The 24,767-nt window shown below is 40.7% G+C and overlaps 1 protein-coding gene across 8 annotated transcripts in view; it reads right to left on the bottom strand.

Moving 5' to 3' along the window:
* The window catches only part of TNIK (TRAF2 and NCK interacting kinase), a 364,653-nt gene that overhangs the window by 162,430 nt on the left and 177,456 nt on the right, over positions 1 to 24,767 (bottom strand). The window contains exon 1 of one of the 8 annotated variants that reach the window (XM_033125431.1): positions 5,839 to 5,908. The exons of the other annotated variants lie outside the window; for them this stretch is intronic. Within the exon in view, the coding sequence (XP_032981322.1) occupies positions 5,839 to 5,901 (63 nt within the window). The 5' untranslated portion in view covers positions 5,902 to 5,908. Of the gene's footprint in view, positions 1 to 5,838; positions 5,909 to 24,767 lie in introns of those variants that run through there. 8 annotated transcript variants of the gene reach the window in all.

Raw genomic sequence — 24,767 nt, 5'->3', positions numbered from 1 at the left:
ATTCCATGGCAGGGAGCCTGATGCCTGTACCCAGGAAAGGCACGCACAGCTGAAGTGACAGCAGTGACTAGGCAGACAGACTGTGGGGTGACGAGAACTCAAAAAAGTAGCAGAACTAGTCTCTTGGCCATGGCCATAAGCCAAGAACACATTTCCCAGTAACCTCCTCTCTCAATCCAAAAAAAATGAGCACAAAACTAAAGATCTTACTAGCGCTCCTCTAATTTATTCCACAGAATTACCACAATCGTTTATGGCTTTTGTACATTAATTTCTAGGAGGACTACACTCCCTATATATGGGGGTTCAAAGGAAAGGGACAGCATACGAGTGTGCCTGCCTCCCCAACCAGCATAACAAGCACAACAGCCTTCCCTGTCCTGAGTCTGGGGGGCACCTGGGGATTTAGATGGCATTTAAAAGCCCTGGTTCCTGGACACCAGTCCAGGATGAAGTTTATACCCACCTTTAGTCAAAACATAAAAATAAAAGACCCTGAGGTGAATTTTTTCAGAAAGCCAGAGATAGTCCATTTAAGCAGGCTTACATTTTCATTGGCGTTACAATGTCCTTCATGAAATGATCTTCATTTTTAAAAAGGAAAAGTAAACAACCCTATGCTGCTTCCCAATGGTTGTTTTTGTTTTTTACGGGGGTGGTGGGTTGAGATTTTCATACTCCAGGCACAAGTGTTTTAGAATACATGGGTATAGCGTAGCAGAGAAGTCAGGAATCCCTTTAAGATACAAAGATGCACCGCTCTTGAGGCAGTCCATAAAAAAATTAAATGTAACAGTGTGTGCTCTTAATAGCTTATAGTAGTCTATGCTAGATGTATTAGAAACAACTTATCTCTTCTCTGAGTTTCCTTAGTTTGGACCTTCAGTCCAGCAGGCACCTGACTTCCGCACACTAGAACCAAAAATCCCTCAAAGGCAGGGACCTTTGTCTGGGCGAATCTCTGACACGGCATAGGACAGCATCTTGCAAAGAGCAGGTGCTAAATCATGCTGGGAAACATGAAGCTTCTAGGCCTCGTGGACCTTGTAAACAGCCTCCAATCCCAGCGATCAGAGAGACCCCAGGGATCCATTACGTGCTTAACCTGGGAGGAGCCTGATAGAATCCCGGGAAATGCCTTCTTAAAAGTGGCAGAAGGCTTTTTTTCTTAAGAAAAAAGAAACTATAAGAATGTCTCCTGAAATCACAACTGGAGGTAGAAGCCACACGGTCTGATGTGAGTGTTTTGCTCAAGAAGGCTTTGTTTTTGTTTTCTTTTTCAAGCGTTAACTAACACTGGACTATAGGAGTGAGCCCTGGAGGCTTGAGCAGACATTCGTATTCTGTGTTTCACAACCTCACAGTTTACCTGAGGAAAGGCTCAGGGAGAGAAAGATAAGACAAGGGATAAGCAAGGTCCAGACACTGCCCTGCTATAGAGGCCCTCCATCTCGGCTTCCCCTTTTCCTGTGAGAATACTAACTCGAGGCAGGGCAGATACATCTGTTCTTTGGGAAGGGCAGCTCATTTTTCTAGATTTCAAATCAATAACTCCCTCTCTAAGTCCTATTTTATGAGGCCACTCTGCCTTCCCCTCACGACCTCTGGCAGACCCTTTGCTCATCCCATCCCACCTCCCAGCTGCAGATTAAAAAGATATATTATGTCTTCTTTCCAGGCCTCCCATAGGTTTGTCAATTGCAGTCGGACACAGGCCCCTATGGTCAGAGATACAACCACGTGGTCTGGAGTGGGCGGGTCTGGCTTTGCACCAGGAGGAATCGTAGGCACAGGGGCAGAAATAAATAATAATAATGAAAAGACAGTGCTGCATTTCATTTCACCTAATTTATGGCTTCAATAGGAAGCCAGTCCACCCACAGCGCTGCCTGGGTCACTTAATAACAGGACGTCTGTGGCAGCAGTGAGAGCAGGTCTTGAAGCTTGAAGCTGTGCGGGTAGAGAAAGGAGCACATCGGTGCTGTGAGAAAAACAAAGGGAAAGGACCACAGTGTTCCCAGCTATCATTCTTGGGGCGTCAGGAACACACGTAGGGACTCATTTGACTCTTTATTAGGGCTGTTGATGAATAAACCCTCTGCCACCGTGTCCTCAAACCCCCAGAAGTTTTAATTAAAACAAAAGAAATGTCAGCAAGAAAAGCACTAGAATATAATTAGGGCCCACCAAATCTCAAGTAATTCGGGGGGGAAAGACTAGTAATGAAAGGGAAGCTTTCACGTGCTTGAATCCCTGCTCTGTTGCTGACACAAAAATCAATTTCAATCGGCTTTAGTTGTATCTAAGCAGGAACACAGGTGACAGATGACATGCAGTGAGCAATTTACTGGAGTCATAATGATTCCCACGGAAAAAAGGCTACAATGAGCATTGCAACGAAATGCCTGCTCTGAAGGAATACTGTAATGATGTGTGTGTAGAGATACACAGCTATAGATCCAGATGTCAATATAGATTTTGGGGGGGTGGAATTTTTAAGCAGTTGTGTATGTTTTTTTACCTTTTAAAAACTCTCTACCTCACTACCTCACACCCTTGAAGGAGCAATTTTGGCCCCGCCTCCAAGAGACATTTGGGGCGGTCTGGAGATATTTGTTGAATGTGATAACTGCTGCTGCTACTATCTAGTGGGTAGACGCCAGAGATGCTACTAAACCTGCTAGAATGCACAAGACATCCCCCTCCACCAACCTGGAATTATTGGACCCAAAATGCCAATGCAGCCGAGATTGCCAGACCCTGCTTTAAAAGAATTTGACATTTAATCGGTGCTCAATGAATGTTGGATTCTATTAAAGGTCACATCCCCCAATGCACTAAGGTTACAAAGATCAAAAGATAAGGCCTGGCCTTCAGGGATTTCCCATGAGGGGAGAGGGTGGGGGGAGATGGAAGAGGCACTGTTCTTTCTCTGCTTAGCGGCATTTACAAATGAGGGTCATATTTCTCAAATTCCAACACCCATGGCCTTTTAGAGCATACGTAGTACCAACGTCCCCTGAGACCACTTTCCATCTGACTTTTGTTGTATACAGGCCAACTCCAAAATCTTCACTATCTCCCAGTTAAGCAGGATTCCTAAATTAAAAAAACAACAACAAAAAACAAACCAATGAGATAGTATTGGGGTGAAATATAATTTGGTTTATGAGATTTGACACAAAGTTATCATTTTTGCTAATTACATTAATTTTGGAAAGATATCCTATTTTCATTTCTCAAAACTCTTTGGGTCTTCTCCATAACTCTTCATAGTGTGTATGTGATGTGTTCTTTCCCTCTACTCAAGTGTTCAGTTGTTACGTTTTTAACTATTGGTAGCTGGATTCAGGAATGTTTTACATTATTTTGTTTCATTAAAATGTAAATCATGATAAAGCTTTACGCTTAAAATATAAAGGTCAATTATGTAAGAATAAAGGTGTTTCACTTTATCCAACAAGTTCTTCAAATGAAGGGATATAGGAATCTTTCCACTGCTGTAAGTGATCTGTTTCCAAGAAATAAGGAAAGCAGAATGCATTTTTTTTGGTTTTTTTAAAGAAAAAATAAGATGAGCAACATTATATTTTTAACAACCATTCACCACCTTTTAGGTCTCTGAGAATTAAAGAACTCAAGCTTCTTGAAGGTGGCCGAGAATAGCACCCAGTATGGCTCCTCCACGGTGTCTGAGAGAAATGATAACGGCACAGTGCTATTCCAGCTGCCATGCTGGAGGCCCAGATCGCTGCACAGGCTGAGACTCTCACCCCCCAACAGAAGGCTTGCGTGTCAGCACAGACTGCATCAGCAAGCGTGCTTTCAAGCAAAGGCCTGCAAATCCTTCTTTGGGTAGGAGGGCAAGAGGACAAGAAGAACACCGGAAAACTGGAAGCCATTTTACAAATGCAGGACAGCTCTCGCATATTCATAACCTTTCAAAGTAGTGGCCAGTATGGACAACAGCAATTTGTCAGCAAACACATAATCCCTGGGAAGCTAGCGGCTGGGAGGAAGTACTCCTGGAGCCTCTCAGAAACCTATGCCCTCCCTCCGACAATAATGCTGAGAACACGTATGTCTAAAATCTTGGAGGAGGGGAGGTGGGAGAAATATGATGACACCCTGAGAAAAAAACGAGAGCTCTTCTAAGTAAATATGACACACCCGGAGTTCTGGGTAGGCCAGACCAGGCGTGTAGCTGACTAGTTAGCAAATGCATTGATCTGCAGCTAAATTTAGCTGCAATCCAACTGTGACCTGTCAGGTAGCTCTCTCTCAAGGAGGGCGAAGTTTCCCTGACTCCAGTGAAATTCTTCCCTCCCACCTCATTTTCCTGCTTCCATCTTAGCCTGATTGATGAGGGATTGCGAGAAGGGCAACGAAAGCATCTTGCTGACTATTCTGACAATCTTCTCTTCTCAAGCAGGGATTTCCCCTAATCTAGGAGACAATCACCCATCTGAACTGGAGCTTCGCAGGCCCTTTAGGGGGATGCGGAAGTTCAGGGTAAAGGCTTTGGGGGAGGCATGGCGTGCCCTTGTGTGACTTCCTGGGTCTAGAGTTACTTTTGGTCTACGGTTTCCTTACTTTAAAACAGGTATAAAATAACAAGGATTAAACACACATACACACACACACACACAGGTATCATGACTGGGTAAATAATGATGATATTGCAGTGATTTTAGTGTTACTATGAGACTCTATGACTGTCCTCAACTCCTGGGACCCCCAAAACCACAGGCCCCATTGTTCGCCAAACTCCAGGTATTGTGCCTTTCTTCCTCTCCTCCAACACGCATTTCCACTGTTCTTCCTTCTATTCTGCTAGCTCATGTCTTTCAGATCTTGACTCAGAAATCACCTTCTCCGGGAGTCCCTTCCTGGACAACCTATTCCTGGACAACCTATCTAAAATCTCAACTCTGCCCTAACTCTCACTGTCCTCCTTCACTGCTTTCATCTAACAAAGTATACGACTGATTAATTTATCATGTATACTAGACATCTCTCTCTCCAAAATGGAGGGGTCTCGAGGGCAGACACTTCCCTTTGTCTTGTTTACCCCTCTGTCTTCAGCAGCAGAGCAATGCCTGCGCTCAATCAACGTGTGCTGAAAGAATGGATTCTGAATCTCCTTGTGGAATCACTTTTTCAAATCCTTCTGTCTCTTTCGTAAATATCATAGCATCTCTTCTTTAAAGGCATAACAACTCTGACAGAACAAGCACTGTCATCAAATAAGGAAACTGGGGCTCAGAGAAGCCACTTTTTTGCAGGTCACATTTTCCCTTCAGATCAGCCTTGCATATAAATAAGCAAGCAAGAATGTATCACCTCCCTCTTTTTTTATTTTATTTAAAATTCTCCCTAAAGCTTAAAGGGTAAATAACAGAGTTATAAATTTATATGCCTGATAATCAGAGTATATTTTATCTAGGAAGATTTATTTGTGGGACTATATATAATGGTTTTATTTAGATATTAACAACATGGTTTGGCAAATTATATAATACAGAGTACTAAAAAGCTGCTGCTAGCAGTCAATAGATCAACATTTCAGGTAACCAATAAGGATGAGGCTGTGCTTTTTGAACCAGTGAGAACATTGTCAATCTTTCCCTGACACAAATGTGGAAGGATGGAGCTAGCAACTTCGACTAAACCTTTTAGACCTCAATCAGCTAAGGTCGCCTACACAAAAGAATGAAGAATTGCCTTTCATTCCTCCTCTTCTTCATCTCCAGCTGTGGAACAGCTATCGGCATATGGCCAAAGACTCAAATATCAAGTCTAATTTAAGCCTAGCTACCAGGACCTGATTTGTATTACCTTGAGCCTTAGGTATTTGCCTACCATCCAGAAGATCAGTATCAGTGTGCACTTCTTTGGCATTTAGCCCAGCACTCTTGTGTTTGCAACATTAATGCTTTAGGTGGCTTCTCTCTTCAGAAGGGATGGTACAAAAAAAAAAAAAAATCAAAATGGTGCTCATTTAAGCAAATAACTTAGAGTCTTTCCTTATTTAAGCATACCTTATGATATTTCAGGAACTCAACCAGAAATCTGTCTTAGATTTAACAAACCATTAAACGATTGTAATTTAATGTCAATAATAATAAGACAATGTATTAATTTACTAATCATTGATGGACATTCAACAGTTTATAGATCTGACTATTGAAAGATACATCAAAATTGTATACATTATGCTTAAAAAGCTTAGATCACACTTTTTCAAACATTCTCTATTTCTGTTTTTACATTTTAAAATATTGTTTGAAAGCTTTTGAGAAGAATACATTTTAGAAAACAAATTTTGAAGTCATGAAAAATCTTTGGAAGACAGTAAATGCAGTGAAACTGAAGGAGTAAAAAAAATACACACACACACACACATTCTATTCAAAATCTGATCTGTTTTCGATTTTTCAATAAGGCTCTAGGCAAATCTCTTTAACTTTTCATGTGTTTTATAAACAAGGGAAATAGAAATACTTGTTTTGCCTGTTTTCCCTTACCGGACAAAAATACAAACAGGAGCAAACAGAAGAGTGACTTTTTATGACTCACCTTATTGAGTCTACATTTCATTTGTCTGGCTCATGATCATTTCCAATGGAGCTGTCTAACCTTGACAATTTCTGTTCAGAGGCTCACAATATATCATAAGTACAATCAGAACGATATTCCACTATTAAGCAAAATGGCAGTCAATAAAAGCTTTCCCAAAAGGCATCATTACTGTTAATTGAAATAGATTTCAGTGCACGTTGGAATGTAGTCAAGTTTTTACAAAGTAAGGTCGTATGAAGAAAATCTACTAATTTCACATAAAATGAACATCGTAATTATAATAAGCTAAAACACCCTCTTATCTATTCACAAGCCACATTGTCACACAACTTCAAGAAACACTATTCTTTGCTATATGAATGGCACATATTCTTTTGCTACAGGAATGGTTCTTCCTAGAATTGAACAACATGGCAACCTGTTGTTTAAGATTTAAATTCATAGACTACTTACTAAGCATCTATTATATATAAAACACTGTGCCTATCTCTGTGGGGTCTGAATTATAATCACAATTATTAAAATTATTGAAATGTTTTGCAGTTCTCGCAATTTAATTTCATTTAAATAGATTTTACTCCTAAAAGATTTATAAAAATGTAAGTTTTTCCCCCTTTGTTTCATTTTTAGAGGCTTCTTTAAAATTAATCATGACTAACATTGTGTCATGGCATCAAGTTATTTTGGGGATGACACCATTAAAAATAAAATCTCTCGTATATGTTGTCCTTATGAAACACAATAATTACCTTAAAGAAAAATAGCAAGAAAGAAATCTATCTTGTTTCATTGAGAGAGAACCCTTTTTATTAGACCCAGAATATTCTTCCTTAATTTACTTTGCAAGGTCCTTCAAGAACAATCATGTTGCAGACAAAAATTGAAGAGAATTGAGATTTTTAGAAAGGCTGTTTTTTTAAAAGTGATGATACAATTTTAACTTCGTGCTTAGTGCTATATGATTCTCAGCAAGACACTCTTTTACTCAAATGATCAACATTCTAAATACATTCTCAAATATAGTCACTTATCCTGGGGCGGGGCAAAGAAGGGGGAGACTTTTCTCAAAGAGTTTAATAAATGATAGCAAAAAAGGGACTTCCTGTACTCCAATTTATATTTGCCAGTACAAAATCACTCTTTAGTCTGGCCACATACTATTTCTACTACAGCTTTAGGTGAACAAACTTTTAAGAAAAATTTTACATTTTTCAATTTGAAATTCAATCTGCTGGCCTCTGCCTTCCTCTGTTTGTGTACAGAGGGCATATGGAAATGAACATTATCATTGTATTTTATTAATCAACATTCCCATATTTAATATACTTCATTTACTAGAAAGATTAATTCAATTGCAATAGGATAACCACTTACTGGTTCTCTCCATATATATCATAAGAGCTTGTCTAGATTTCAAGACACCTGAAATTACTATGAGATTATGAAAAAGGAGGAAGGAAGCTACTGAGAAAAATCTGTATAAGCTTCCTAACTATTTGTATTTAAATACACCAATAATTATGCATGTACGATTTTTTTATGGATTGCCAATATTCTCAGGTACTCTTGGGGAATACAACAGTAAAGCAAATGATTAGGAAAAGAAAGGAAGCTGAAATAAAAGAACACAGTACTTCAGGTCTGTTGAACTTCTACTTCCATTATATATCAAAGAGCCAGCTGTGTAGGGATTTGGGTCCTATAAAACAAAGACTTTCCTCTTCAACACTGCACTTAGGCCATGATGTAATTAATACAAACTCCACAAGGTAAATCGATGTTCGAGAAGTTAGCAGACCCTGTGAGGGGGACCTGAATAATTTGGGAAGCAAAAATTATTAAGGAAACGTGTCAACACATTTATGATACCATAGCCTAAAGAATAGGTGGGGGAAAAAATGACAGATATTAAAGACGTGAATGTCGCTAAAATAGTTGATCACCTTTTTATATTAAAAATAAGAGGAACGTTAGATTTATAATTGAAATCTCTATAATTTTCTTACAGACATATGAAAGTAATTAAAAGGGTCAGAGTTACCTAGGGAGGTTGGGACATTTACCGAAGGTTGGCTTTGTCTGAAATGAGATGGAAACTGATACTTTTACAAAAATAAGATTAGATCCTCATAATTTTGGTATCGTGAAGGTGTTATAATCCTCCATGATGGAAGAGGGTATCATGAAGGTGTGGTGATTTTTATAATTTATACATTTATTTCTGGTAGAAAATCTCATCTCATGGTAACTTTCCTTTGAATGCCTGATTCTCCACCACAAATATGAATAAAGTGGTATTTTTGCCCTCATTGAACTTATAGTCATACTTTCCTTCATTATAATGTTTTTAACATTGTAAAGGTTGTAATATAAGTAAATGAACATCAAGTCCTGTTGGAAATAGTAAGAACAAGAGACCTAGAGGTGAGGAGTAGAAAAGGAGCAGAAGTCGGTGCTTGTGCACAGCATCTTTGGAAACAAAGGAAGTAGAGGCAAGCAAAACTGGACTGTGGAACTTGAGGTAGAGGCAAAGAGCGGTGTGTGAGTAAGAGAGGGAGAGAGCAGAGTGTGGGAGGGAGGGAGAACACATGTGTTTCAGAAGAGGGTAATGAAGCCAGGTCCGACTGCTCTGCCATATTCTGGGTACCAGGGGCAGAGCCTACCCTGTGCTCTGCGGAAGGAAGTTGAGCAATGCATACTAAGCTGCCCTCAGCTGAACTGGCTCAGATAAACAATACCTCAAAACTCTCCCCAAGTCAAAAAAAAAAAGGTACATCTTTGAGACAACAGTGGAGAAACAGATGACTTAACAACTATGAGTAATAAATTAAACCCCCCTGAACACTTGGGTAGAGAATCAGTCAAAGAAAATTTGTCTTTACTTCACAACAAGACAGATTCTAATCACCTCAGTAAAAACAGAGGGGCTGGAAATAATAAACAGTGTGTAGCAATCATAGCTGGTAAGTGAAAATTATTATTTCACTAATTCCTATTGAGTGCTTACTATGTCAGGCACTGTTTTAAGCATTTGACGTATATTAATTCATCATAACAAACTATGATTATCCTCATTTCACAGACCAGGAAGCTAAGGCACAAAGAGGCTAATGACTTGTCCAATATATGCATTATTTAGGATATGCAGCATCTTAAAAATTACTTAAAATATTGAAGATATGCAGCATCGACGGTCATTTCACTTACTGCATTTTCTTTATTGCTTCATTTTAGTAAATAAAAAAAATATTCCTCAAGGCTTTCAGGAATTCACTTGCAACCTTACTCTGTCTAGCACTAGTTTCTCTCTCAAGATCTTGGGTTTACAGAAAGTCTCAGCTTAAGAAACTGATATTATGATGGACAGATGCCCCAACATTACACAGAAAAGGAGCTAGAGTAACTAACTCAAACTGGATTAGGCAGGAATGGAAGCAAAGGTTAAGACTTTAATTCAGTCCTAAATGATCCAAGGGACTAGGTCAGGAGGAAGAGAAAGGACATTTAAGGCACTGAGCTTGAAAGTATTGGTCAACATATTAGGAAGGGCCAGAATCTGTACATGACATCCCAGACATACGGAAATAAGGTTAGAAACTAGACAGGGTCCCAATCAAGAAGCACTTTCCATGTCATGCTAAGGAGTAGGACATTAAAAGGGTTAAGATGGGAGTTACAGGATCAGGCTGGCTTCCAGAAAGGACACCCTCTTTCCATCTTCACCACCTCACCCACTACTATCCAGCAGTGGTACTACAGTGTATGCATCCTCCACCAACAGGTGTAGACTACTAAACCAGTCAGAATTTGAAACAAAGTCTGTCGCAGAGAGAAGAGAGTGGATCCAAGAAATGAAGAAGTGGTAGAATGAACAAGACTTTCATAGAGGGTGTTGGAGAGTTGAGGAAGAACTCTCAGAAGAAGTTGACATGTCTGCTGTGTGCATCTGGGTGGATAGGGGTACCATTCATTGAGAAAGAAGACTCAGGGGAAAGAGGACAGGAAGTGACTTCAATTTGAGACGTCCAGGTTCTCAGGAGCCTGATGGATATCCAGAGAGATATGTTTACGAGGCAGCCCAGTTGAGAGGGATAACTTCAGGAGGTAGAGCTGGTCTCAGAGATAGAAGAACGCACAAAGGACACAAAGGGAAAAAAAACCAACCAGATGGTGGGAAAAGAGAAAGTTGTAATGTCACTGGAAATTCAAGAAGGAGAAAATTTGAGAAAGGAGTTTGGGATGAATTTCCAAAAAAGAGGCTATGGTCAGAACCAGATGCTACAGGAGACCAAGCGAAATAAAGACTGAACAGTCCTCATTCAGTCTGGCCATTACGAGGCCCCTGGGGATAGAAGCACAGGTTATGAGGCAGAGATAGAAACCAAACTGTACAGAGGCAAGGAAAACAACGGAAAGTAACCAAGGAGAGAAAAAAGGAGGAGAAAAAAGTTGGCTCGGTCTCAAATGAGATGGAAACCGATATTGAGATCTCATTGAAAAATGTCTGTGTGCTGAAAGGAAAGAGGCAATACAGGAGAAAAGGTGGGAGACACCAGAAACAGAAGGAGGGAGCCCATACCAGCGGAGGAGGAAGAGTCTTGAGTGGGAAAAGCATTACACCAAGACAGGATGGAAGAAGAATGTGGATGGGTATCGGTGAGCCAGTGCGTGCAGAGGGAGGCATTGTGAGATTTCTGTCCAGTGGCTCCCCTTTCTCTATGAGGCAGGCAAGAAGGCCGCCTGCGGACAGTAATGGAGCCAAGGGCAGTGGAAAGGGAGACAGATGAAGTTAATGCAAATGGCTGAACTGATCTTCGGTGAAGGGTTTGCAAGGATATTCTGGAAGAACAACGGGCGGAGGAGATAGCACATGTTGGCTTAAAAGAATTACATTAAGGAATCATGGGGACCAAGGCTGGATAGATAAGTTATTAAAGTTGTGTGGGGACCAAGAGACTGACAGAAGAGACCAGGGGGGCGTATTCAACATCCACAAGCAGGAGTGCACGGTGTGAGGGAGTATAAACGAGGAGAGTCAAAGATTGCGTTCTAAGATTGGGGTGCTGCAAATTTAAGATTTTAAAAACAGAACCGACCTGGGTCATGAAAAGTCCAGGCTGTGAGTCACAAGAGTGGGTGTCATTACAGGTAATACAGCTATAGTATCAGTATTATCCCATTTTACTAACCAAAGATTAGGTGAATTATTCAATGTCACAGGTAATTAATGAGAAGGCCAAGGCTTTCATCCAGACCTTTACTGCCAAATCCTGTGATCTTTTCATATAAAATCATTTCATTTGGTACCTTTTTCTTCCAGCCTTTGAATAAGAAATAATAAGATGGTGATTTTGCTTTCAGTCTAGGACCAAGTTATAAATGAAAGAAAGCTATAAATCTGACTTAAAATGCAAGTGAAAGTGACAGTTTTATTTTCAGTATTCTGGTTATTACTGCTAGTGTAGAAGCTTATGAAATTCTGTTAAAATGTATCTTTGCATAGAGTTTTCTTATTATGAAAGCATTCAAAGTAAATAGCTCCCTAGCATGGCAACAAAAATAATTAGGAACCATTTTAGCTCATAAAACATAAATCCAGCCTGAAGTGGCGTGTTAGCCATTATTTCACTACACAGATGTCAAGTACCAGGCTGCTTTAGGATTTAGGAAGTTAAGACGTTATATCACATATTTTCAGCCCAGGTACGTTTAGGCATACACCCAAATGTGAACATCAGCTTTGCTCAAATGTAAACGAGGCTTTCATTTTCTTTGATGAAGAATCACTCAGGCCCTCATTACCATTACCAGACAATCTAAGGATGCAGTGGCTGGGGTAGAAATGGCAAATTATAGGCCCCCTGCAGTTAATCATTGCTAACCCTGCCCTCGGCAGCCCTGAAGACTTTACACATATAGAGACATATTCAAATGGAACTAGGGTGGTAAACGTTAGCATAATTCAACCTTGAATAATTCATTACAAAAGACTAATGAAAAAAATGTCAAATTTGCTACCTCTGACATTAGTTATTACTGCCCTTTACTGTATATTAAAGCGAGGAGGCTGCAGATTCTTCACACATTCTCACATACAGTTATTCCATAGCTATTAATTGCGCCCACTCTTGAAGCAGGCAGGGTATTCCTCTGTCAGCCAGGGTCCATCCAACCCAACCTATTAATACTCTCCAACTGCTCCTAGTTTTTCTGTTTCTCATTAACCTCGTAGCTGATAGCTTGCTTTTCCTGAGTATTTATTTGCCAGGTGAGGATTTTACATAAATTATTATTTAATTCCCACATCACCCATGTGAAGTAGGTACTGTTACCACCCCATTCTACAGATGAGGAGAGTGAGGCACAGTCACAAGACCACACAGCTGCTAAGGCCAGGCCCTTAGCCATACCCACATACCTTCTCCATGTCTCTGCCTTTACTACTTCCCCATCCAATTGGCACCCAACTTCTACTCCACAGCTCAGATGTCCTGTATTCGGAAGACTTCCCCATTTACTTCAGCCCACACTGATCTCTCCCTTCTGCGAGGTAGCTCGTCAATGCCTGGATGGTTTTTCTTTCTGGTAGCATCAGCACCCTCTAACATTCATGGGGAGGCCCTTGGGGAGACCAGCTGGCCCCGTTTGCCTGGGAAACTGATGTTGACAGGAGTGAGGTTTGCGTTAAAGAGCTTCAGCACTTTAAAAATTATAGATGTAACCCAAACTCTGGTCCCTGATGTGTTTAGGGATATGGATTCCTAGAAATCTGAATTATGTGTTTCTTTAATCTCTTGCACTCAAACCTGATAGATTTGAAAGAAGAGGGAAAAAAATGTTACAGCTCTTACAGGGGCAAGAGACCTTCCTGCTCCTGCGATTAACCCCTTCTACCCTACTCCTTCTCTGCCATGCAGCAAACTCAGAGAAAAGCAAGGACTCCAACTCCTTTAGTTGTGGGAGGAGGAAGAACAGCGCCCCTGTGGCCAGAGACCCTTGATTGTGCACCAAGCGCTGTCACCAATTATCTGTGTGACCTTGGGCAAATCACTTAAATCTTTCAGGGTCTCAGTCTCCATCCATACATCCAAAGTAATGATACCTAAGGCTGTTGGAAGAATTAAGTAAGCTGACCTCTGAAAGTCTGGAAAATGTATAATGCATTAAAAATCCTACAAATTTCTATTATTAGTTTTGGGTTTTCTGGCTTTTACTTGGAGACTTAAATTTTTCTTCTAATCCTCTGTTACAGCAATCAACAGTTGATGGTGTCCAAAACCACTGTCTAATACAACGTATATTGTTCAAAGGCACCAATAACAAACGACCACCAGCCTAATGTGTTCTGTGCATCAGAAAGTGTTTGTGTGACTGAAGAATGGCAGAAGCTCATCCACCGTGTTTCCCTGAAAAGACCTACCCCCAAAATAACCCCCACTTAAGATCGTCAGCCAGACGGATGCATTTAATACGTTATGATGATGTTCCAGAAGATGATGACATGACTGTATTTGAATAAATGTAGATTGTTGTACATGAAAAAATAAGACATCCCCTGAAAATATGCCCTAATGTGTCTTTTGGAGCAAAAATTAATACAAGACCCGGTCTTCTTTTTGGGGAAACAACAGTAAACAGCAGCAGGAAAAACAGCAAAACCCAACAAATGGTATCACCTATACACACTGACTGCCAGACAATTGACAGGTGGGCAACACCTCTTTGGAGATGAGCCTAACCCACAGCACATGTTAGAATCCGCATATAGTCTGGGTAGACCTAGCCAAACAGCAGACATCAGGGCACAGACGTCCTCCTTCAAAACTTCCTGAAGGAGGAAGAAGTGATGAGTCCCTTAAAAGATGATGATGTCCAGACTGTCCACACGGCTTTGGTCTGTTCCAGCATGAGCCTGGTCTCTCCTGCGGTCGGAGGCCTGCAGTGATGTCTGAACATGTTTGGGTGATAATTCTGATGACATGCATTGATCGCTGGGCCCAGAGATGAGAAGTAGGAAAAGCCAGAATAGTTATCAACCTTCCCCCACTGTCTTAGGACAATTTCCCCTGACCTGGGCAAGTTAGCAATCTAAGGCAGAGGCTAGAACAGGCTGCCAGGGCCTTGCAAGGTGCTCCTTATTGTGAGATTTTTCATTTAACTCAGACCCACACAATGAATGAATGCACACACGCGCGCGTGCACACACACACATACGAGGTTGGTGCAAAAGTAACTGCAGTTTAAAAGGTTAAAAATAAATGCTAAAACCACAATTAATTTTGCACACACACACACACACACACACACACACACACACACTTAGTTGGGGCCTAAATTCTTAAGAACCTGAATTTCCTACGTACACTATTTGATATTTAACATAAATAATGTGTGCAAATATAATTAACTAAACCACCAAGACTTGCACTCAAAATGGATTTTGTCTCTAGGCACTAATGCCATGGACGTTTAAATCATTTTGAAATTGCCTTCCTCACATTCTTCTGAATATTGAAAAAAGAATTACGACTTATCTTTATTTGTTAGAAAGTATATTTGATTTTTTGAAAGAAGTTAACATCTGTTCAAACAGGTAAGGGAGGGGAGGGGTCAAGTTGTATAAAACCATTGGAAAGCTACAATAAATGACTCAAAAGCAACTCTGTGGTCTGTGCATTTCATTACTCAAAGAAGGCAGCCCCCAGATATGCCAGGCAATTGCTTCATTTTTGAAAGAAAGATGTAGAATTCTCTTCAAGGAAGGATATTTATTTACACAGATGAATTCGTGTGTGTGTGTGTGCTGTTTATTTAATAGCTCACCTGAAAAAACACTCTTCTATTATTTACTAGTTTTTTTGTTTTTGTTTTTGATTTGTTTTTTTCATAAGTATGTCTTTACCGTAAGCAATTTACGGGAGGGAGAATGGTTCTGCACCTTCCATATGCTCACCAGAAGTTACAGCCTAGTGTAGGGCATATGCTAGGTACTAAATAAATGACTGACTAGGCCTCAAAACTGTACTCTAGATAATGCTCTGAACATAACTAGGAAACCAAAGAGATCTGAGCAGCTGGTGGAAAGTTAACGTGTTCACTTATACAGGCAGGTGATGCTAAAAATTGGGGTTAGGGACAGAGGAGAGGATATAAACAAAATCATGGAAAGAAATGGCATCTTGTATACAACATTATATCTGAAAGTGTCATACATTACTATTTATCTTTTGATGATTCAAGAGGTAGACTGCATATTAAAATATAACGGTGCTAACGCTGCATGTCTCTCCCCACTTAGAAGGTGTAGAAGGTGAAGTCCTAAAGCAAGCGTGTGGCCTGCCGATGTGAATTAAATGAGAACAAGAGTGTGCATCATTGCATAGACCTGGTTCTTTGGCATTCACAACGTAACTGATGTAAGAAAGCAGTTTGTTTAGTTCATCTCTTTATGAAAGAAACTGAACCAGGTTTTATAAGAAAGTTAAAAAACAAAAAAACGGGGGTGGGATGGAGGTGCACTAGGTCCTCGTGACATCATCCAATTCCCCAGGAACGTGAAAATCCACAGCTGGCATTTTACCAAGTAAGAGAGAACATGGACATTTAAAGAAAATTTAAATGGAGTGAAGGTATGGAGAAGCATTTCCTGTATTAGAATGCATCATTTTTCGCGGGCAGAAGTAAGCCAATCACTCAGTCTTGTGAAATAACTGACGTACCCATGAATATTTAACCAGGTCTTCAGAAAAGTCCCACTGGCAGCCTGAGGGAGGCTAGGAAGGTCTCTGGTTTCGGAGCCCTCACTTTGGATCTACTCTTCCACCCTAAGATTTGGTTTGTCTGGTAAATCCAGCTAAAAGCACAATCTGTGATGAGGCCTTGACTTGCTCCTCTGTCACCTCAACCCTCATGTTGAGCTTGGGACCAAATGGCTGTTTTAACCCCCCTTTCTCATAGATCAGTTTTTAGGAATACAAGAAATCAGAAGACGGCTTTGTTTTGCTTTGTTTCAATTCTCTCTCAAGTGTCACAAACAGGAAGACGTTGCGGCTGTCGGGGCCACCCAGTCCCTAGAATAAATGAGAACAATGAACCTCTCCACCATCTTCCCCAGACGGAACTCCGATGAACTGAATCAAGTTACCCTCTCCCTGAAATAACAAAACCCACAAAATTAAGTTAAAAATTGGTTATCAAAAATGGGAAAATACCAGGAAATGTCTTCATTCTACTCAATACTTCAGGAGAAGTCAAACAAAGGTTGCAATTAGCTGGCCTTCCATTGTTTGGATAACTGCTTTATAAAAACATACAACAGGCAAAATTATGAAATGTTTCATACTTTCAGGATCTGGACATGGCTCAGACAAGGAGCCACCTCAATCTGTCTTTACATTTCATTAAAAAAAAAAAATCTGCTCTTAAATTCTCAATTCACACCAAAATGCAAATGACTCTTTCTTCAGTTTATGCTCATTTCAGCAAGAACAATAGTAAGTTCTAGTACTTGTAGATAACAACAAAGACATTCCATAGCTCATTCATATTGACCTTCTTTATGCAGGGTATTGTCAAAGGCATTTTGTAGAATAGAAACCAAAATAGTCTTTAAAAGATTAACTGACTTTCTTAAAGTCCATTCTCCAATTCTTCTGACCTCAAAGACCACCCACACTGTTCCTCTATCAGGCTGACACCCACGAGGAAGAGAGGACGAACTACTTTACAGAATTTCAGGTTTCACCCAAACTACTGGAGAACTCGATTCTTAGGGTTTTAATAATTGCTCACCCCTCCCTGCATAATCCACCGAGTTCCACATAAAAATCCAGATTCCCTGTAATGTATGAGTATATTCATTCGTTTTTCTGGGCAAACATCACCAAAATAAACTAAGCTAGAAAAACATCACCCAGAAGTTTTGCACTGTGTTGATGTTAATAATCCCTTAAGCCTCTCTTTTTGGTGGAAAACAAACAACAATCTTATTACTAATCAAATTTCTATCACTGGATGAAGACTCTCAACTGCTGAGTAATCCAGACACATAGATCTATCCATCCCTTTACAACTAAGACTTAAGGGCTAACTGGAAATCCTAGTTTTATAGCATTCATCCATTATTTTGTGATAAAGTTCATGAGCAGATAACACAACAGAGACTTATTGTTTTAATCCTATGTCATAATCAGAAAGATATACAAAATATAAGCACAGAGAAGCTATTTGCAGAAAATATGATCTGATTTTTCACTGTTTTTGAATAAGCAAGATAAATATGTTCTCATTTGGAGTATAGTAATGGCCTTAGGAATTGTGTTCTGAGAAGCAAAGTAAAAAGGGGTGTAGCATGTAGATTGATCATATGGCTTTTCCAAAGGTTCAAAAAGAGAAAGCCATTTTCAATGTATCTGAAAATCACTTGGAATTTGCAGTGCCTACCCACTGCAGCTTCATCCCCTAATTTTGGTTCATAACTATATCTCACCCTGCTGGGTTACAGCTGATTTTGAAGTTGCAACGTGTTTTATTTGATGCTAATTCAATATAGAAAATAAAGGAGTGAAGTTCTTGAAAGAAACATCTGCCCAACACCACCCGATAGAGGCAGAGAAACTATCAATCACTCCCCTTTGGTTTATGGAAGTTCCCAGATTCAAATATACCAAAAAGATTCCTCACGGTCTACTCCCTCCCCCCATTCCACCCACCCCTGCACTCCATGAGGAAACAGGAGATTTTTCTAAAGCTGTCTGGGTGACAAATGTTGTCTGGTTACAAGTCATGCTCCGTAGCTTCGCTACAATAAAGACGGTTTCAGATTCGAACTGTACATCATTTTGAAATTTCCCTGTTTTGCAAAGTCCAGATACAAGCTTTAACTGTTTTTCTATTCACTGCCTAGACATCACCTGTTCATCAACAGGTTTTAAAACATCTCGCAGTGGCAAATTTCCAAAAAAGGTCTTCACAGGTAGCCTAAGTACTTATCTACTACACCACCTCTTCAAAAGCAGTGGAGAGTAAACACAGACTTGTCTGATAAGTCAAGAGACACGATGAATTCCAACTGAGGTGCCTGAATACGGGCAAAGGAATGGTTTGTGTCATGGGTCCCAAAAAAACAAAGCTGATTTTGTTGCAGACCCTCAGGGGTTGTGGTTCATATCCCAGAGTACCTTTCAAGGCCAAAGATGTGTCTGCTGCTCAGTGTTTCAGAAATATCCGAAGGACACAGAACAGTCATAAACACAGCAAGAGTTTGCTCTACTTTCTAAGTCCTCTGTGGTTTCAAAATTTGCCCCAACTCCTTGGTTTCATATTCAAAATGGGCACAGGGTGTGTGTGTTGGGGTGGGGGCGCTAATTCCCCAGATGGACCAAGAAGGAAGGTAGTTCTACAGAATCACAAGAAAAGAGCAGAATTAAACAAGATATTCTGAGCCTCCAATAAGACAGTCATTTATTACTCTGCCACACAGAGAAAAACGAAAGAAAACATAAACCCCCACGAGGCAAAAGAAAAACAGTCCACTGCCTCACCACCTTGCTTGTTTTGAACATGGCTGTTTCAGGATTTTTCCAAGTCTTGTTTTTTTCCTAAGTTATTTTCTGTGCCTCCTGTGCCTACTTCACTATGCATGAGAACTGAAAGCAAACTATTAGACAGGCTCACACTGCCAGAAATTCAACAAATGACTCCACAGTTCCCAAGGCCCAGAGCCTACAGAAATACCAGCTGAGAATTAAAATAAGGAGAAGGAAAAAAAAATCTATAAAGAGGCTAATTAGCTGATGTAGTATAGTTGAGGGAGGCAGAGCATTTTGCTAGGAAAGAGCCAGGATGTCCCAATGGAGAGACTCTGTCTTCTTAACCAAGTGAGATGCTTGAGGACCTTTTTTCTACAATACTTTAAGAACACTCAAAAACAAAAGGCAAAGACATGAAGGACCAAGGACTAGCCATGAAGAAACATGAGGAGCTAGTTCGTGAACCTCTCAGGAAATACTCTATTCTCCTCCAGCCAATTCCCTCTCAGCTTCATGGTCAGATAGAACTTTAAAGAGGGTGAATCACAGAAGGGTCATTTGATTTACTTCCTACTGACACATAAAAGAAACCATTTATTCCCATGAGTGGGGCTGGCTGGATTCCCAGCTCTTCCCATTCTGATGCCCAGGCTTCTGTGTGACACCAAAAGGGCACGTGGAGGCCGCCTAGCTGAGATGCAAACTGGAGTTTGAAGTCCAGTGAAAATAAACTAAATGCTCACTCAGGACAATATAAAACATTGGTATCTGTCATATAGAAAGAGTTCTCTGCACTTTCCCGGGGATGGGTGTTTCCAGTTTGGTGTGAAAAATCAGGACAAAAACAACTCCTGCTGAGAGACACTTCCACTTCCCCGGGTCCGAAGAGACTTCTATCTTTCCTTAAAATTGAAAAATACCCACCAGGAACTGTTTATTCTAGTTTCAAGTGGGGCTGATGTGGTGAGTCGTTACATAGAAATGGCTGGGAGAAGAATGAAGTCATGAAGGAGGCATCCCTAGGCATGTTTCATCTCACAGGAAGACCCTGTTCACCAGTGTGGCACTCTGCTGAGGTCCTAGAGTGTCTGAAGAACCAGGCAACTGTGGGGAGGACCAGGGCATGTGCTGCTCTAGGACCGAGAACTCAGTTTCCACATGCTCAATGTAAAGAGGCAAGTGATTAGGTAGAACTGTCCATCATAGTAGCACACAAATTTCCTTAGCATTACAGGAGTCCCATTCCAGTTCTTTACTTGCTGTAGGCCTCAGTCTCCTCATCTAAGAATAACAACACCTTCCATCTCAGATGGGGCCTGGGAAGAGTCCGTGTGAAATACACAGCTGATACTCAGGCCATGGTAACTACCATTATTACCATAGTCATAACTTAATTGTATGTGTGCCCATCACAGCACTCTGTCCTTTTGATTTGGCTTCTCAAAATGGAAAATAAGATCTTGATGACAATAAAAGCAAGCTGGACATCTCAATACCAGACAATGCATGCCACTTGAAATGCCCAGGTAGGGTTCCCATTGGCAACTGAGAACCGTGAAGGCCATCCGTCCAGAGCACCTGCCCTCAGGGCACTAGCACCCCACCACAATGATGTGATATTCTGGGGGGCAGGTACCCCTACTCTGTCATCCCAGCCCAGACTCTGTGATTGCATTACACTGCCCATGGGGATTGAATTCCACCTATGTCGACAGCAACACAGCTTCCTGAAACACTTCTGCCATATCAACTGCTGGTCAGGCTTCTGGTTTCATTGCTGATGAATGTGATTCCAGAGGTACAAGTCACAGAGCCTTTTTTGGTCTCTGCACTAGGAAACTGTCCTTTACTGCTGCAGACAAACACATCATCTTGTGCTTACAGACGGGTGCTTTTCTCCTTCGCCTTCATTTTTCCACCGCAGTGATGACTGATGCCCTGCCATCTCATGAAGAATGATGGCAGCAAAATAAAAAGCATATGTGTCATCTCTGTGAAGACACGTGGGCAAGAAATTGTAGCTGTACCAAGCCTTAGCAGCCATAACTCTTAATATCTCTGCAACTGGAAATGATAGGAAAAAAAACTTTATGATTAATATTTTATCTAGAATTCCTACCACTATGGAGGAAAAGAACAAAAGAAATGCATATTCCAAAGAGCCCTTGGCATCGATAAATAAGAAACCCTTCAAGAGCCACAATATCCCACTAACGATTTCCCCATTGACTCGAATCAACTTTCAGAGAAAATGCAAGGCCTAGGAGATGAGAAGATGACTTATTTGTTTCTCCCTCTAGCTGTTTTCTAATTCCCTTCACCTATTCCCTATGTCTCCTGTCAGTCAAAGAAATGAGAGCAACAGTGAGGCAGCCCTTGAAACAACTGCCTACAATCACTGCACAAGCTGCCCATGGAGCCAGCAAAGCAAAGCAAAGCAAAGCTCGGGCTCCTCTTGGTGAGGGCCAGCCAAGTTCCAACTTACGAGAGGTAAAAGGGAAGCTCTTTCAAGCCGAGCCCAATTTAGGACTTCTTTCTATTTCTTCCAGGGATGCCATACCTTGCTGGCTTTCTGCCCAGTCAGCCTAATTCCCATGATTTTTCTTTCTGTTCATCTGATCGTCTCAGAAACTGTGGGAGTGGTGTTTATCTTTCCGGTCAAGTATAAGCTAAGACAATTCGATGATGGTGGTCTTATTACAATTGCAGTAACTAATTATCCTTGTCTACTCCTTGGGCTGTTCAGTTTACCTTCACTCACTCACACACACACACACACACACACACACACCACTTAAGTCTGACGTCTCCCTATAAATGTCCATGAGTCTGTCAGCCTTGCAATGTACAATGTGTTGTAATGACCTATGTTTGTGATTTTCACGTGCACAGCTTATATCCCACAAAGTCAATGACCATGCATGGGGGGGGGCGGGGGCGGGCACACAGTGTCTGCGTAATAAATGTTTAGGGAATAAATCTCAGACCTAGGCCTTACATTCAGGCAGATTACTGACACCAAATTGTAAGCACAGATCTAACATTTAAACATCACTTTTACCTAGCAGCTATAGTGATCTTTCAAAGGCTACCATTAGGAAGCTATCGCATGGATGATGGAATAGGCCTCAGGTTTGAGGATTAAGGGAAAATTGGCAGCTGTCAACTGGCAGTTGATAACCACCTCTAAAAACTCCACCTGGTGGCCTATACGCTGACCCTCACAGGAGTCCATCCAACACCAGTGAAGAAGTGATGAGCCTCAAACACTAACTAAGCCCTTAAACAAAGAGGACTAAAAGAATCCTTGTGCCTTACAGTTTGCTTCACTCATATGCTGGGAAGACCTAGGTACTCATAAATGGAAATAACCCAGTAGATTACTATATAGAACGAACAGAGGGAAAATAATTTACCTGTCTAACCACATGGCCAAAGGTCAAGAATTCAGAGAAATTAAGGCAAAAATTGGAAAGTGGCATCCACAAACTAAAAAGCTCTCCTTTTTTCTACTTTCTAATGTCATAAAATCATAGTTCTGAATGCTGTCATTCTCAGTTTCATTACCCTTGTCCCTCATCCAATGCTCTTTGAGAGATCCAGTCAATATATAAATTGCTTTGCACCCCTGATAGGCCTTAACTTCTTTCTTCTTGCCCTCATTAACTCAAACTCTAGAACTATTCTTCTGCAGTATAGGGCTTGGCTGCCTCAGGTCATATAAGAGATGAAAACCTGGGGCGACGGCATCCTTTCCCACTCTGCCCTCCTCCCCAAGACAGACGCACATTTTACTGAAAGCATTAGTTTCCAAGAGGGGGAGAATGTGTTGATTTGGCAGGGATGGGGTCGAGAGGGTGACGAGGATATACAGGCTCCCCGAATTAATGGCATCTTTGTCCTATGAGTTCTGGGAGCTAAACTGACATGCACTCCGGAAAACAGGAGAGTTGCCCTCGGCTCCCAATGGTGGCTGCACCATCTGGTTCCCAAAGAGTTGTTTTTAGCTAAATTTTCAGTTAGGTTTGCTAAAATCTAAGACTCTTCAGTGTTTAGTTTAAATAAATGGGCTCACACAGCACTTAAAAAACACAATAGAACTCTCCTTTCCTTTAAAGGCTAAAATGCTTTATGAAAGTCCTTTGGGTCAAAGGAAGTGTTTTTCCAAAGCCAACTGCTTGAAGGATGTTACTGAATAACTTCTCACCAGATAACTAGGGTTACTGCTGAAAGAGTACAGATTTTTATTTTCAAATCTTTTCCTAGACTAAGGGTTTATTTTACATTAGGTATTTAATAAAAGTCAAGGACCACTAATAATAGATTATCTAAAAGCTTACGAGGAGTTTTATTTTATAGAGATTTTATCTGTTTTCCTATCTTTCTCCATCAAAGGTCTACTGTGTGCTGGAGACTCAGCTATGAAAACAACAAAGTCAGTCCATTTTAAAATCGTGGAGTGGAAGAGGAAGAAAAGCTTCTGATACCAGAACCCGCAAGCAGGATTTCTTCTGCCACTAGTGAATGTTCTTGGCAGCCTGCTTAATCTTTGTTAATCAAAGGTAAACCCAGGTACTTCCAGCTGTTTGGAGATTCAAATAAGAATGGATGGAAAGCCCTTTCTCTAGTGTGTGTGTGTGTGTGTGTGGCGGGGTGGTTAATGGTAGGAGTAGGAGTAACTGTAGTATTTACCACCATTTTCCACAAAACTGCCATTGTGAGTGAAATTTTGCGTGGAGATGACTAGCCTGCCCTTCACCCTTCTATATTTCACCAAAGAATAGGGAGGAGACTGACAGGTTTAAATAAACACATCTTTATAACAATTTCACAGAAGCATCCATGTTACACCAAAATAAGATTATAAATCATTTTCACAATTTGCCATCTACCCAATGCTGAAGAGAAGCAATGACAGCAATAAGCTTGGCAACTTAGTATACATGATTTTAACTTTGACCTAAAGTTCCGTAAATGCTAATACTTACAACTTTCTGTCAATCTGTCCATCCACACTTACTGTGTTTCCTCGAAAATAAGACCTAGCCGGACAATCAGCCGTAATATGTCTTTTGGAGCAAATATTAATATAAGACCCAGTCTTATTTTACTATGAGACCCGGTTTTATATAAGACTGGGTGTAATATAATATAATACCGGGTCTTATATTAATTTTTGCTCCAAAAGGCGCATTAGAGCTGATTGTCTGACTAGGTCTATTTTCGGGGAAACAGTAAACCCATCCACTTGTGTGTCATGTGTCCATCATTGTATCTATTGTACCTATTAATCTTTTTATCTCTTTGAAAGGGTGCTAATTCAAAGAACGGCTGGACGTGTAATGGTAAAATTCTGGAATATAATTCTGATGGCTGTTTTTACTAACATTGTAAACCTCGAGAATCCCCAGTAAGTCCAGCTGCATCTTTGTCTTCCCAGATGCATGATTGGAATAGAAAAGACAAAGGCTCTGAAGTCCTGAGTTTTCAGTTTAAACCCCTGGTCTGCCAGTTATGAGGCCATGTGACTCGGAAGTTACCCCCTTCCAAGAAGCACAGATCCTCATCTGTACTCACTTCTTCGGGCTTCTATGTTCATGAAATGAATAGCACATACAAAGGACCCAGACAGTGACAGGTACTTTTTAGGGAGAT

Source organism: Rhinolophus ferrumequinum, chromosome 2 (genome assembly GCF_004115265.2).
Source record: "Rhinolophus ferrumequinum isolate MPI-CBG mRhiFer1 chromosome 2, mRhiFer1_v1.p, whole genome shotgun sequence".
Classification (NCBI taxonomy): Eukaryota; Metazoa; Chordata; class Mammalia; order Chiroptera; family Rhinolophidae; genus Rhinolophus; species Rhinolophus ferrumequinum.
Note: the sequence above shows the minus strand (reverse complement) of the source record. Positions and strands in the feature narration are given on the sequence as shown.